General features: G+C 43.2%; 1 protein-coding gene across 1 annotated transcript in view; it reads left to right on the forward strand.

Moving 5' to 3' along the window:
- Window positions 1-4,201: 4,201 nt before the first annotated feature.
- TMCC3 (transmembrane and coiled-coil domain family 3) overlaps window positions 4,202-15,183 on the forward strand; it is a 69,077-nt gene continuing 58,095 nt past the window's right edge. Inside the window, exon 1 of the mRNA XM_018572295.1 lies at window positions 4,202-4,352. Coding sequence (XP_018427797.1) covers window positions 4,275-4,352 — 78 coding nt within the window. The 5' untranslated portion in view covers window positions 4,202-4,274. The remainder of the gene's footprint in view (window positions 4,353-15,183) is intronic.

Raw genomic sequence — 15,183 nt, forward strand, 5'->3', positions numbered from 1 at the left:
CTAAGAATTTATAGTTTCACTGCGCTCTGGTACTGGTATGTCTCTGAAGGTTCTCATTCATCCAGGTCATGGTATATCTGTCAAAAATAAAGTCAAGGCAACTGGACTTCCTGTATTTTTCTTAAAGATGTTTCACTGGACATCCGACCAGCTTTCTCAATTCAGAATGACTTGTACAAAAATTATCTGGGAATAAATATGGTGAATGTTGTTCAAATCCACATAGTCTGTTAGTCACAACCAGGTGTTGATTGCTTTGGTATAATAGGAGCTAGGAGGTGTTATTAACCCGTCCAGAGAGAGGTGTTAAAACAGCATTGTAGGTGACAGACAATAGATGTCTCATCCCCCTGACCTCTATTCAAGCTTGACTTCTCCATTATTGGTACTGGTAGTATAGCTTTTGTGATATACTGGTGCTTCGACAGGAGAGATCCATCTCTCCTGCACAGCAACCTTACATCTTGCCCCTCCACTTCTCTTCTCCATTCACAGAACATTTTGTAAATGGGTCCACAGAATACAAAGTGTTCTGTGATTGGACAAGAGGAGAGCAGGGGAGGGCAAATCATGTGACGGCCCCATGCTAGGCCCCTTTCACACCTAAGCAATGTGAAGTGTGACTTGGAACTTAACCAGAAATGCTTCAATACTCAGTTTCCATTATACACTAAGATTTCCATTATATTTTATGGTGCCCGTTCACACCTGAGCATAGTGGCACTTAAAGCCTGAAGCTCATTGCTTGAAAAAGGGTATGAGCTTCTTTTGTGGCCGCATCATGAGGTTTGGCCCCAGTAGGCTACAATGGGAGCACCTGAAAAAGCACAAAAATGCACAAAAAACATGCATACTGCAAGTTTTTTGCACGTTATCTTGCCTAGTAACTAGCTTTCCATTGGCTAAAAATAATAATAAAAAAATGTTTAAGCCTGAAGTGTAAATAGGGCCTTAATGAGTGCAGACAGTATTAGATATACTGCAGATAGCTTTTGCTATACTTCTGGAATTCCAACACCCTACACCAGGCAAACTCCGGCCCTCCAGCAGTGGTGTAACTGCAAATCCCAGGAGACATTGCAAGACTCTGACAGCCCCAGGCATAACTCCCAGAGGTAGAGGGATAATGGGGTTTGTAGTTTCATCATAGCTGCAGGTCCAGTGTTAGCCTACTCCTGCTCTAGACCTTCAGGCGCAGATGCAGAGGGTCTCACCGGGGCAGATGTGGAGGGTGCCCCCAGGGCAGATGTGGAGGGTCTCACCAAGGCAGCAGGGGCACATGCGGAGGGTCTCACCAGGGGCACAAGCGGACGGTCTCACCAGGGCCACATGCAGAGGTTCTCACCAGGGCAGCAGGGGCAGATATGCAGGGTCTCACCAGGGCCAGATGTGCAGGGTCTCACCAGGACAGCAGGGGCATATGTGGAGGGTCTTAAATGGGCAGATGTGCAGGGTCTCACTAGGGCAGCAGAGGCAGATGTGCAGGGTCTCACCAGGGCAGCAAAGGGAGATGTGCAGGGTCTCACCAGGGCAGCAGAGGCAGATGTGCAGGGTCTCACCAGGGCAGCAAAGGGAGATGTGCAGGGTCTCACAGGGCAGCAGGGGCAGATGTGCAGTGTCTCACCAGGGCAGCAGGGGCATATGTGGAGGGTCTCACAAGGGCAGATGTGCAGGGTCTCACTAGGGCAGCAGGGGTAGATGTGCAGGGTCTCACCAGGGCAGCAGGGGCAGATGTGCAGGGTCTCACCAAGGCAACAGGGGCAGATATGTGGGAAGTGCTGTGAGATGTGAGGGCCGATGGACGAGCTGTGAAATGTGAGGGCCACTGGACAAGCTGTGTGATGTGTTGGCAAGTTAGTCGTAAGTTAAATGTGGTTTATATTGTGTGTTTAGCTGTTGTTTTTGTTTTTTTGTCCCAATACATATGCTTTTCTAAATCATGTATTATTGCAGTGTTTTACTTTTGAAATCTGTCTACTGGTTAAAATGAGTTTGCCTTTTTATTGCTGTTCACCTGGCTATGTGAAAAGGGTATTTGACATGAATCACACATGTTTATCGCATTGTATAATCTCCTTGGCTGCCGACCAGAAATGTATCTGTGATATGTGCCTGGAAATAACTGAAGCCATGAGGCCCCTCCTAGAAACAGGCTGATGAAAACAGGCTGAGGTACTTTTATTGTGGCTTCTTTTTTATTTGAGTTCTTGGAGTATCTGTGTACTTTGAGCAGTCTACTGTATCGAATTCAGTGTTTACAAATCTCATGTTTTAGGTAATAGTAGGCATACTGGTGCACTTGTAACAACATAGCTGAATCATTTCTGTGAAACATTAACCACTTGCTTTCCGCCCAATGTGAATACACGGGCGGACGGCAACCTCTTTCTAGCGTATGGATGTACATGATTTTTTTTTCTGCAGAAATCCAGCTGGGAATGTAAACAGCCGTTACCGGCTGTTACATAGAAGTGTTCGGCCAGCCGGCCGATCGCTTGTATGACATTAAGATACCGATACTGTGCTCCCCGCCGGTTATCCCAGGTTTCGCTGTCCCCCGTGTGGGTCAGGGACCTGCACAGCGGCTGTCTATACTGAGAAGGAGGAGAGATCAGCATTTCCACCACCGCTGATCTCTCCTCCTCTCTCTCTAAAGGCGGAAGCGATGCGTATTACATCACTTCCGCATTCAGCTGTCATTTCTCTGGCTGCTATAGCCAGAGAAGAAGCTGGTGAAGCAGATGTCTCCATAAAGAGGACCTGCCATTGTATATTGGCTATCACATAGGGAGCTTGTTAGCTCCCTATGTGACAGCAATCAAGTGTAAAAAAAAAAAGTAAAAAAAAAATTAAAACGTCATATTTAAAAAAAAACACCAAATTTTTTTGAAGACCTCCGCTCACACGTGCACGCACATATAAACATAAATATGCGTTGGGCGTGCAAACTTGTGAAAAACAACGATTGCGCCAAACGTTACATATCACCGTGAAAGTGGGAGTGTGAGCAATAATTCTAGGGCCATCAATCACTCCAGTGATCCAGGTTGTGGGTGGGCCCTCATCATCCTATTGTACCAATTGAGGGCTTGTTCACACCAAATCTGGACCAGATCTGGGTGAGTTTCTGCATATGGAGTGCAGTGCCTTGTGAATCATTTTTGATGCGTTCAAATCCGTTTTTTTGTTGTCGCCTAAAATGGGCTTTCAGGTGTAGTCTAGTGCGTTCCAAAGCATTTGCATGTGTTTTTGTTGTGTTTGCATGTGTTTTGATGCGTTCCAGAGCAGGAAAAATAGGGCCTGCTGCAGTTTTTCCACATGCACTGGAACTGAACGCTCTGATGTGAACTAGAGCCCAAAATCCCATTGGATGCATTTTTGACGCATTTTGGATGCTCTGCTCCGCACTTGGTGTGAACAAACCCTCAGGACTGCTTGTCCTGCAGTGCATGTGATGCCGTCAGAGGACGACTGCCGGATGAGAAACTGGTCACACGCCATAGTGGACGCCTGCTGGAGCGAGGGATAAGGTAGTTATTATGGCCCGTTCACACCTAAGTTTTGCATTGATTGCACGATACTGTGCGTTTAACATATGCTATTGCACAATGCATCTACTAGCTATTTTTTGAATGGCACCCCAATACACCTCATGGCCGCTTTGCACTATGTTTTTCACTGCACCGTATTATTGCGGTACTGCACAGAGGCCGGGAGGTGCATTGTGCACAGTAACATGCACTAGGTGCTTTGTGTGATAGCATGCGTTAAAACCATGCTTAGGTGTGCATGGGCCCTTCCAGCTTATTCCTGAACCTAGTGAGCAGTTAACCCTTGAAGTGCAAGGAGAGCTCACTTCAAGGGTATTTTTTAATGAAAAAAGTATCATGGCCAGTAGTGTACTGCAATGCTGTAAGCTTCTCTTCCCTGAGTTTCTCAGATCCCAGGCAGTCAGGGGCTGTCCTTTTGTCTTGCAAGCTCTCTAGGATGTGCACAGGTTTGTTGGCTGCCGGCAGTGAAGGGGTGTGCGGAGGGGGCGTGTCTGTGACCCACCCTGATACACACAGGCACACTCCCAGCGAACACAAACTTATCGGCAGCAGCAGTGGAGGGATCAGCCTAAGCGTCCTCGCTGGGTATCCCCAGCTGGGCTGATCTATTATGTGCCAGCCAGCGTAACAGCAGCCTTATCTCTCCCCGAGGAAGGGGGGAGGAGGGAAAGGAGGAAGACAAGATCGGGCTGTCTGTTGTGCTGTCAGATCTCCTGAGCAAACATGCCGGGCAGCGATACGGGGATAGCTGTGGACAGGACTTACTCCGATCCGGAGAGGCACCAGCGGACCAAGACGAGGGTAAGACATGCCAGTTCTAGAGATCAGATCGGGGAATCCAACATGTAGATCCGCAGCTGATGTGACCCTACAAGCCCCAGCATGGACCTGGCAGCCTGTATATGCTGAGTCTTGGGGTTCTACAACTGCAGAGGAGACTGGCGTTCCCCGATCTGCTGTGCGATCCTCTGCAGAATGGAAGATCGCAGGGGGGGGGGGGGGGTTGCTGTACTGTATGGGAGCTGTATTATCTACAATGGGCACTTTGGGATGAATCCAGCATTAGCACCCCCCCTCATGATGAGTTAGAAATCAGACAATGCTATTGTTATGTGGAATGGGTTGAGCGCTGATTGGACGCCATGTACAATGTATGTGACATGTTTAATGTAGAGGAAGTTGCCAGTGTGTTCCTGTATGTGCTCTGGACAGAGATGTCTGTACACTCCAGTGTAGATCAGAGCCATGTGTTTAAGTCCATACAGGTCAGTGTGACAGATCTCCAGCATGCCCTCTCTGTACACTGCCATGTGTGTTCCTCCAGTCTATACACTGTGTTCTGATCATGCTGGCAAATGGAAACCGTAACTATGCTATTAATACAGTCTTAATGACTCATGCAGCAAGTTTAAATGGCAGTAATAATTACACTTACCATGCAGGTAATATGACATGTCAGCTTAGCCTTAACTGGAGCCAATGTCACCATCTTCTTATCATGCAGGTTATCACATTGTAATTGGTTGTTATTAATTAGAGGGAAAGTCCACCTTTTTTAGGAAAAAAAATAAATGCACACTCCTTCTAAGAAAAAAATGGGCATTGTATTATTTCTATTGTATTGGAGCCAGTAAAGTACTACAATCGTGATCAGTAGATCATGGGTGCAATGCTTTGGCTCCTGTAGACTCTTGCCCTCCATGTCCCTACCTCGGTACAGATATTCAGGGATGGGAGGAGAATGAATGGATTACAAGTGTGGTGACGTTTCTGCACTTGTATTCCAGTGAGAGCTACAAGTCCCTCTGTCACTGTGGCTGATAGGATTTGTAGTTTCTTCATTCACAGATCCTGGCAAAGGATCTGTGAATGGATGATGTGGCTGTGTGGACAGAGGTGAATTTTGAAAATCCACACCAGCCAACAGGGAGAAGAACCCCACAATTCAGGTAAGTGGGATGGTGGTGCAGGGGCTGCGACGTGACCATTTTTCATGTTATAACATGAGCCTTTCACTCACTAGAACTGACATTACTTTTCAGGATCCTGACTATGGTGTCTGTGAGGACACTTGACACCAAACTATAACTACTAAGACATGCTGCCAAGTCACTACTTCCCCAACAGGAAATGCAGGAAAAATGCACTGAACAACTATGTGGAGAGACAAGGTTCAGCGACCTAAAGCTGGCCAAATGCTAGCAGAAATTCAAATGAGCTTTCATGCAAAAAATCCCGTCAGAACATTCGATAATGCCATCACAGACTTGACGACAAATGTGGTTTGAAATTTCATTTGATTTAACAATCGATTTCGGAATAAATGGAGTCTCCCAAACAAAAACCACGTTCACTGTTAAGAAAAAATTCTTTCCTGCTCCCTTTTTTTCTAACTGATGGTCAATATAAACCCCATTTACTATTAAAAAAACCCGAACAAATGTTCCGAAAAAAATCCCACTGGTGTGTAGCGAGCTTAAGTATAGTAATAGATGTCACAACTTAAATGAAAAACCAATGGCGCTTACATGGACAGTGGAGCAGAATCAGTTTGTCCTGATCCTAGATGGAAACCAGTGTGTCCAAGCCGGCACTGGGGCTGTATGGGCAGGAGGAGGCAGGGCATAGTCTGTCCTAAGTCTGCTCTACTGCCTATGTAAGTGCAATTGGTTTTTCATTAAAGCTAAACTACACCTATAGAAATCTATAGTTGATACTATGTAAGTTTTGTATAAATGATCCCTGGCAGGGCCACTAGGATCCTGTAAAATTCTGTAGTAGCCTCTGATTGGATGTCACATCATGTCACCAATCAGAGAACGCCTGGTATGCATTCATAGAAATACTAGGCATTTGCTGAATGGCCGCTGTGCTGAGCGAGCAACCCTCTGTGTTTTAACAGCAAAGGGGAAGTCAGTCAGCACAGCGGCTGTTCCTATACCTGGAAGATCGTAGCACTGTAGTAGCTGTGTCTACCTGCATGGATCCCTGTGGTCCTACTAGTATAAGTTATGCATACTTACTTTGTACCAAGCTGGACCAGTGCAATTACATATACATTTTTTTCTGTAGCTGGAGTTCAGCTTTTTTACCTACTTGGGTCACTGTGTCTTGTCTTTCTACTTTGTTGTGTTCAGCTTCTGGATCTTCCCTATTTTACCATGCAGGACCTGAGTATTACACACATTCTTTCTGTGTAAGAAAAATGCACAAAGTGTCACAAAAGCAGAAAACATGTCTTGTGAACTCTCCCATATCAGCAGTTTGCCATAAGTCACGGAGCTGTCTTGACATGCTGAGACCTCTTTCTCCGCGATATACAGGCCGCTCATTCATTCTCTTTTTTATTGAGGATTTGTCTTGGCAGTAGGGGAATTCGTATCATAGGCATCATCTACTTTGTTGTTGCCTTTAAGGATTTGAGAATGTTCACGCAATAAATTGTGTGCATATTCACTTAAATTATCCAATTATGTGCAGATAAAATAAACAAGGATTTACTTTACGTATGATTGGATAGCGGAAGAGATATTTACACACTTTACTGCGTGAACATCCTCAAATCCTTTAACAAATTGGCCTCATAGTGTGAATACCACTTTTAATATCCAATCATGCAAATAGAAAATTTCTGTTCACTTATGATTGGATAATTGACATGGATATTCACACAATTTATTGTGTGATTGTTCTCAATTACTTTAGTGAATCTGCCTCACAGTTCACATCAATCATCCAATCATGTAAATAGAAAATGTGTGTTTTTACTAATTTCCTTTGCACATGATTGGATAATTGAAGGGAATATTTACGTAATGTATTGTGTGAATGTTCTCAAATCTTTTAAGTCAGTTATCCAATCATGTAAAAAGCCTCCCGTTCATTTCTGCTGCACATGGTTTGATAATTGAAGTTAATATTTACACAATTTATTGTATGAATGCTCTCAAATTGTTTAGTACAGGGATAGGCAACCTCATCACTCCAGCTATGGTGAAACTACAAGTCCCAGGAGGCATTGCAAGACTCTTGATAGGCATGACTCCCAGAGGCAAAGGCATGATGGGATTTGTACTTTGACCATAGCTGGAGTGCCAATATTGCCTTACCCTTGCTTTACTATATATCAGCCTGGCAATGTCTTAGATTCACACCTAATCACTCCGCTCATTCCAGTGTCTGGGCGTTAATAATTGTGCATGCTTTCCGTGATGTAAATATTATGTACCCGATCGTGTATGATAAAGCATGTGTTTTCAGCAATTAAACATCTCTCGTGGATGAGTTCTCACTTAATTAACTTATATGCGTTCTGCAGTTATAGGTACATTGGATTGTGCCTTCTTTTGGTTTAATCCTAATTATCAGTAGTGTGGGTGCTAGAAGGAAAAGAGATCGGGGCTCGATGTGCAACCACAACAAAAAGGATTTTGCTTGGCTAAATTTACAGGGAATGTTATTGTTCTATCATTTTGGGGCTTTTTGAAATATTTTCTCACTGTATTATGTAGGATATTAGACTTCCTGTGGTACCAGTGAGTCTAAAGCTGATTATACACATTATTGGATTGTACAGTGTGTTTTAGATCTGGTGGCCGCTATGTACAGCAAGGGCCTGCCTGAATTGCCAAATTGAACAGGTTGTGTTGATCATTCTATGATTTTGGTAAATGGCATTGGAAATAGGTTGTACAATCAGTTTAATGTGTATGTATTAACTTTTGTTAAACTGGGTGGTACTGAACACGACATCCACCGCTTGAAATTTCAAGCAGTGTATAGTCTTTAAGACTTTACTGGATCTAAGATGAGCTGAGAGTGGAAGTCTAGTGAATGTCAGATTTTTCAGTACATTTTCAGTATTGCTGCTGATTCCTCACAGACCTTAGCAGCTTGGAAGTGCTCTTCTCCAGTGAATACTATTTGATGTCCCCACCCTTCCCTGAGTTTTAGATCAGAGTGGGATCGGTATGCAATTTGACGAGCTTGAGAGATCACTCTGTCAGTTGAATGCCTTGGGGGTGGACTGCAGCTGACTGTTTGGTGGACAGTTTTTTCCACAGGACACCTTCAACACGAGTTGATTGAAAAAATTGACTTTTGACAGACTGGGTGGAGCTGGCAGAGCCACCCACAGGTTGAATTTTGGTCAATTCAGCAGGAATTCCATACATGTATGACCAGTTTAAGGGCTCATATTGACTGGCTTCGTTTTTCTGCATTTGATGTGTCCCCAAAACTCTTTTTAATGTAGTTTTGAATAGAGCGGAGAGGGATTAGAACACTGGTCTGATTTTTTTTATTGCTGTCCCTCTCTATTTGTGCTGGTGACCATTATCACCGAAATGCTACCTTAACCTGTTCAGCTATCACCTACCCTCTCTGCCTTTTAGGCAATCCCTGAAAACACCTCTCCTCAGGAAGCCTATCCCACCTCTACCTAACCGATGAGCTACTACTTTTTCATACAACTAGTTCCCACAAAGCTATCACCTTTTTGTATCACTTGTCCTTCCCTTTTAGATTGTAAGCATTCATGGGCAGGGCCTTCCTAACCATGTATACTGTCTCCCTTTTATATTGTAAAGTGAATCCTGAATAATGATAATAAAGTGAAAGAAAATCTAAAATTTTGTGTTGTCACCAGAGCGGGAATAGATGGGAAATCTTCCAATGAGGGCACTAGTTCTGATAACCCTGCTGACCACCAGGGATTTCCCTCTCACTTCCTGTTATGGATATTGGTCAGGAAGTAAAGGAAAATGTCACCCCCTTCCCCAATGGGAAAAGGAGAAAAAAAAAAAAAAGCTGATTGGGTTCTAACCATCTCTTACACTCTTACTCTAAAGCAAAACTGACGTTTTAGATAAGCTGCGTTTGCTGGATATATGCTGAGAGATCTCACATTCAGAAAAGAGACAACTGGTATGACTGTGCTGAACTTTTAATTTTAGTCTGATGTGGGCAGATTGTGCTTTTAATGTGACAGCTCTGTGTCTAGTTATGCAGACAATAGTTGTCATTGTCGCTAATCTGGCAGTAAGTGAGCAGTTATTTGAATCCATTCTGAGCCAGAGCACATTCCTTCTCCCTGTCCCAAGCAAGCTGCAATGCTGATCCCCCTAAATAGTGTCTTCATAATGGGGTGGCATCTGCTCCTATTTCCAGGGGGACATGTATGCTGAATACCAGCGGTGTGATTAAATATCTGCTGTCATTGCATCTGACTGTGTGTAAACCAAGCAGAATTAGATTGCCTTTGCATCACCTAATACAGTGCGGTTATATTACATAATCTAGCATTCTTTTCATGTCGCTAGATTTTTGCTTTTAGGTGGGTAGGAATTTGCACAGATTTTTTCATGTTAAGTTGCATAATGTCTTTGAAAACGTCTTCCAATATATATTTACAGTATATAACCTTAAGCTGGCAGTAAACCCAGACTAGGAGACATAACCTAGACTTTTAAGAACATCGGCACCTGTGCATTAAGGAAATATTATCTGACCTTCTTTTTTTTTTTTCTTCTACAAATTCAAATCACTTGGCTGTCATGCTTATCCTATGGCTTCAATACTTTGGATCCCTGAGCTGGAACAAGTATACAAATCAAGAGTCCTGATTTCTTGGTCAGTGAAAATATTGAAGCCAGAAGCAGCCAGATAACTAACATTTTCAGGAGGTCAGCCATAGCAATCTACGTGTTTTCTCTTAATACAGGTTAACGTTAAAGTGTCAGGGAAGCTTGTGTTGGGCCCCCAGCTGTGTTAAAACTACAAATTCCATCATGTCTCTGCTTCTGGGAGTCATACTTCTGGCTGTCAGTCTTGCAATGCCTCATGGGACTTGTAGTTCCTCGACAACTGGAGGGCTGATGTTTCATTATCCCTAATGTACTGGATGAATCTAGCCAACATGTTTAAACAGACCCTGTCACCAACTTAAAGAATGTAGGTAAAATACACAGAAAATCAAGTATATTAAATGTTTATTTGCAGCGCTTTTCTTCTCCACAAACTATTTTATTATTCACTTGCAATGTGCCTTTTGAACTTGCTAACAAAATTTTTAATAATCCGTTCCCTAGCATAACCCTCTCCTCTTCTGGTAGTGTCTAATTATTGTCCATGCTAGCCTAGCTCCTCCTGCCCCTCTCCTCAGCTTCCTACATAACCTTTATGTAGCAGCAAAGGTGAATACTATAAAGTGTCAGTTTCATGACGGCTCCATATCTGCTGGGGCTGCTGATACCACATCCAAGAGGGCAGCGCCCAGCAGCAGTCTCCAAGCTTTTGGATGTCTATACAGGGGAGGCTTTTACATGTTAATAACATGCATACAATCTTATGGGAAGATTGTTGTTAAATGAGTGGTCTGGTAACAGGGTCTCTTTGAAATGAAATATTAGTCAGTCCGCTTGCTCTCGGTCATGGACCCTAATACTCAAGTTTATATGAAGTGTTTATTTTGATTCTGTATTGGATAGAGAGGTTCCTGAGTAGTTGTTTTCCTGTCAGGCAAACAATGAATCAATATAAGGAATACTGTGTGAGTCACGAGAGGGCACGAGAAAATTACTGCAAGTCAGAGGGTGACTAGTATTCTTATCTCTGTGTATACATACATTTTCAGACTTTGCCACCTACACAGATGTTAATCTACACATGTTATTTTGTGTACATTTTTGCAAAGTGGAAATAATATCTTAACTGTTGTCCTAGTTAAATGTCTTGTATACGGAGGCATTGTTTGTACAGTCATTACCCATGTCTAGAAAATCATCCTGGACTTGAACCCACTCCGATGCAGGGGGCTACCTGGAAGTTAAAGCGTCACTAATGTCCTAAAAACAAAAATGTCATATCGGCATTTCAGATGGCTTAAAAACACTTTCACTTTAACATGTGATATGTCATCAATAGTGTTTTACTATCTGCATTATACTCGGCATTACTGCTATACATTTAAAGGATAAGAGCAGATTTTTATCTAACCCCCATGAGCACTGTTCCTTCTGTGTTTGTCCTGCTTTTAGATGTATATTTGACAACTACTAATCCTAGCAGAGTCCATGTATGTTTATAGCCCCCTGACAACAGATGCTATGCATGATATTTAGTATAGCTACATCAACAAATATATGTAGGCCAGGCCATAAGCTGTAGCAAATGCATGCTCCGCTCTTCACATACAGTAATGTCTGCCAGCAAATTCAGCTTACAAATATTTCTGCCTTTTCTGCTCCTGTGTTTCCACATGTATATAAACATTGTATTGTGTTTATAGTTCCACAAGAGCCATTGTTCACTTTCTTGTTACTGTGTATAAAGAGACTTTTTAACAATTATAAGCACTTGTAAGTGATATTGAGACTATACAAATCTGGGGTTAAAAAGATGAAGGTAAATGAACTTCGAGATAACATTGCCCAGCCAAAACAATAAATTCCATTAAGACTAGTTTAACATTAACAGTAAGGCTCAGTGATCGCTAGTCATCACTTTTTGGAGGTTGAAGTTTGTCATCGTGTAAGAACATCCTGATTGTGCTCCTTTTGTGTTGAATTTTAGGTAATTGTCTTTAGAATTCCGGAATGTGAGCACCTTGAGGCTGGCTTCATACCAGCATGTGTGTTTTAATGTGTGTTGTATATGTGCTTTGGGGGCACTCTACACAGTAAACATCACACCTGACCCTTAGGCTGGGTTCACACCTAAAGCAGCATCGTTTTTGCATGTTTACATGTGCCTGTTCAGCATGTGGTTTATTGCACAATTTTTATGCGCGCGTACAAGAAGACGCACATTTTGACTGGCAGCTTAAGGAACCTTGCGGGCAGTGGACGAACGCACACGAAAATGTGCAACATGCTTCTGCCATGTGTTTTTGTGTGTCTTTTCATTGAAGTCTATGGGGCAAAAACGCGCTGTTCATCGTCCGAAGAAGCTCATGTACCTTTTTCGGGGGTTTGGCGTTTTGCTGCTCAGGTGTGAACAGGGGCCATTGAAGATCATGGGATTTCTTGTGTTGGGTGTTTTAAAAGCTCTTTTCCAACTGCTCAAAAATGCCTAGGTGTGAACCTGGCCTAAAACACACCACAGTGCAGTCATTTGAAAAGACATATGCTGTGTTGCCATTTGTTGGAAAAACAAGGGTCTGTTACATTGTTTTTTTGTGCATGGAGGCTTGTTGAGAACACGTAGGAAATAAATGGGCAGATGCATGCTGTGTAGCAGTTTGTTGGTAAAACAAGGGTCGAGTATGTGTTTTTTTTTTTTTTGGGGGCATGGTCGCTTGTTGAGACCCATATAAAATGAATGGGCAGATGTATGCTCAGGGTCAGACACGTTGTCTTTGTGCATGGACATTTGTTAAGGACCCACAAAAAAATGAATGGGCAGATGTATGCTGTGTTGTAGTGTATTGGAAGAACACAGGTAGCCCACATTAAAAAAAAACCAAAAAAAAAAACCTGTTAAATTCGCCAAGCTGGCTTGACTGTTCCCTGGAGCGGTAGCCCCACTGCAATGGTTTCCTGAAGTTCTTTAAACTGTCTACTAGCTGGCTTCAGCCGGCTATGTCAAGTTTAAAACACTGCTGCAACTTGCTAGAAGCTTGTTTTAAAGTACTGGCACACGTTACCATTAAAATCTGCGTTTAACGTCTCTAAACTGGTGCTGGATGGTGAATTTATTTTCTTCAAATCTGCTTGAAGTTAGCTGAAAGCTTTGTACAGCAGATCTACCAGTTACAAAACCCGCCTGGTCTGATGAGATAAGTTTGGGCAGCACGACTGCCAGTCTGTTCGCCATAATTTTAGAGAGCAGCTTGGCATCAAAATTTAATAAAGAAATAGGGCGATAGGATCCAGGAAGAGTGGGGTCTTTTCCTTTTTTTAGGCAACAAGCGAATGTATGCATCACTGAACGTGGGTGGGTAGCTATTCTGGTGTAGGATATGGTTAAAGAGGGACACTAAGGTAGGGGATACATGGTCCTTTAGGGGTTTAAAGAATTCAGCCGTCAGCTATTCAAATGTCTCCTAGTTTGAAAGCCCCTGGACCGGATGTCCAGGGGCTTTCAAACTAGGAGACATTTGAATAGCTGATTGCACCTCCTGGAGGGTGATCTCAGCATTTAAAAGGTCCCGATCAGCAGCGGACAGGGAAGGCAACGAGACAGAGCCCAAGAAAGAAGAGCCTGCGGCAGCATTTCCTTTGTCCGCTGCGTATAAGGACTGATAATAATTGCGGAATATATCACAAACCTCCGAAGGATCTGAGGAAAGCTCTCCCCTATCGTTAGTGAGATAAATTATGTGGGAGGGAGCGAATTGTCCCCGGATTAGATTAGCTAACAATTTGCCTGTTTTGTTGCCAAATTTGAAATATTTATGGGAACGAATTTGTAGATTATACTGGGCAATCCAGTGATCACATGATTGTTTAGCTTGAATCCACAGTGATTTGTTGTGAGGGGATGGGTCCTGTCTGTACGTTAAGTAGGCTGTCCTGGCCGTCGTGCATGCCGCCACATACCTCTGCCTGGTCAATCTCTTTTGGGAGGAGACATAGGCCAAAATTCTGCCTCTCAGGACCGCCTTTGCCGTCTCCCAAAAAAGAATAGGGTCTTCTCTAGGGTCTTCTCTATGCATGGCATTATCAGAAGCGAATTCATCCCACCAAGATGCCAGATGAGCCTGGAACGTATCATCATTGGTCAAGTACGATGGATAACGCCATACCAGCGGTCTGGAGGGTATGCCCAAATGGTGGAGATCGATTGTCACCGGAGCGTGGTCAGATATAACCATGTCCTCCACAGTCACATCGGCAATTTTTGATATCAGATTGGGAGAGGTAAGGATCAAATCCAGACGAGAAAAAGTGTCATGGGCATGGGAAAAGTGAGAGTATTCCCGATCCAATGGGTGTTGAAAGCGACAGGCATCCACAAGGCCTCTGGCTTGGATCATGGCAGACAGATTACGATCCTGTAAGAGGGTGGATTTAGAGGGGCGGCCCTTGGTCCAGGAGCGGTCTTCTAAGGTGACTGGGACAGCATTGAAGTCGCCCCCCAGAAGTACATAGGTGTCAGGGGCAGTTGGTGGTTGGCGAGATAGGAGGCGATCATAGAAGGATTTATTGTCAGCATTAGGGCCGTAGACGTTCCAGATATCAAAAACAGACTGTCCTATTTGGATGACCACATGAGACCATCTGCCCTCCGTTAAATCGTGTTGCTGAGACAGTAAAGAATAGGGGCTGAAAGCTTTGTAAATGCTTTGCACAGGGTTGGGCAATTTAGTATTCAATTCAGGAAGCCAGTCTGCCCAGTCCAGGAAATGGCAGATTTTTTTTTTTTTTGTAGCAAAAACTAGCTGTAGTTTAAAGTGTAGTTCCACTTTTGTAGTCAAATTTGAGAAAACCCCACTATATATTTGCTTTTCCTATTCTCGCAGCTTAATGAAATATATTTTTATTTTTCGATGTATTGTTGCAGCAGGCAAGATGGCTGAATCTAGTTTTTTTTTTTTTTCTGAACACCTTCACAGTGATCTGTTCTCATAGAAAGACTGAGGACTGAAACTTGTGGATTTTGTTTCTCATTAACTTCATTAACATACAATGCA

Source organism: Nanorana parkeri, unplaced genomic scaffold (assembly GCF_000935625.1).
Source record: "Nanorana parkeri isolate BGI_ZX_2015 unplaced genomic scaffold, ASM93562v1 scaffold1989, whole genome shotgun sequence".
Lineage (NCBI taxonomy): Eukaryota > Metazoa > Chordata > Amphibia > Anura > Dicroglossidae > Nanorana > Nanorana parkeri.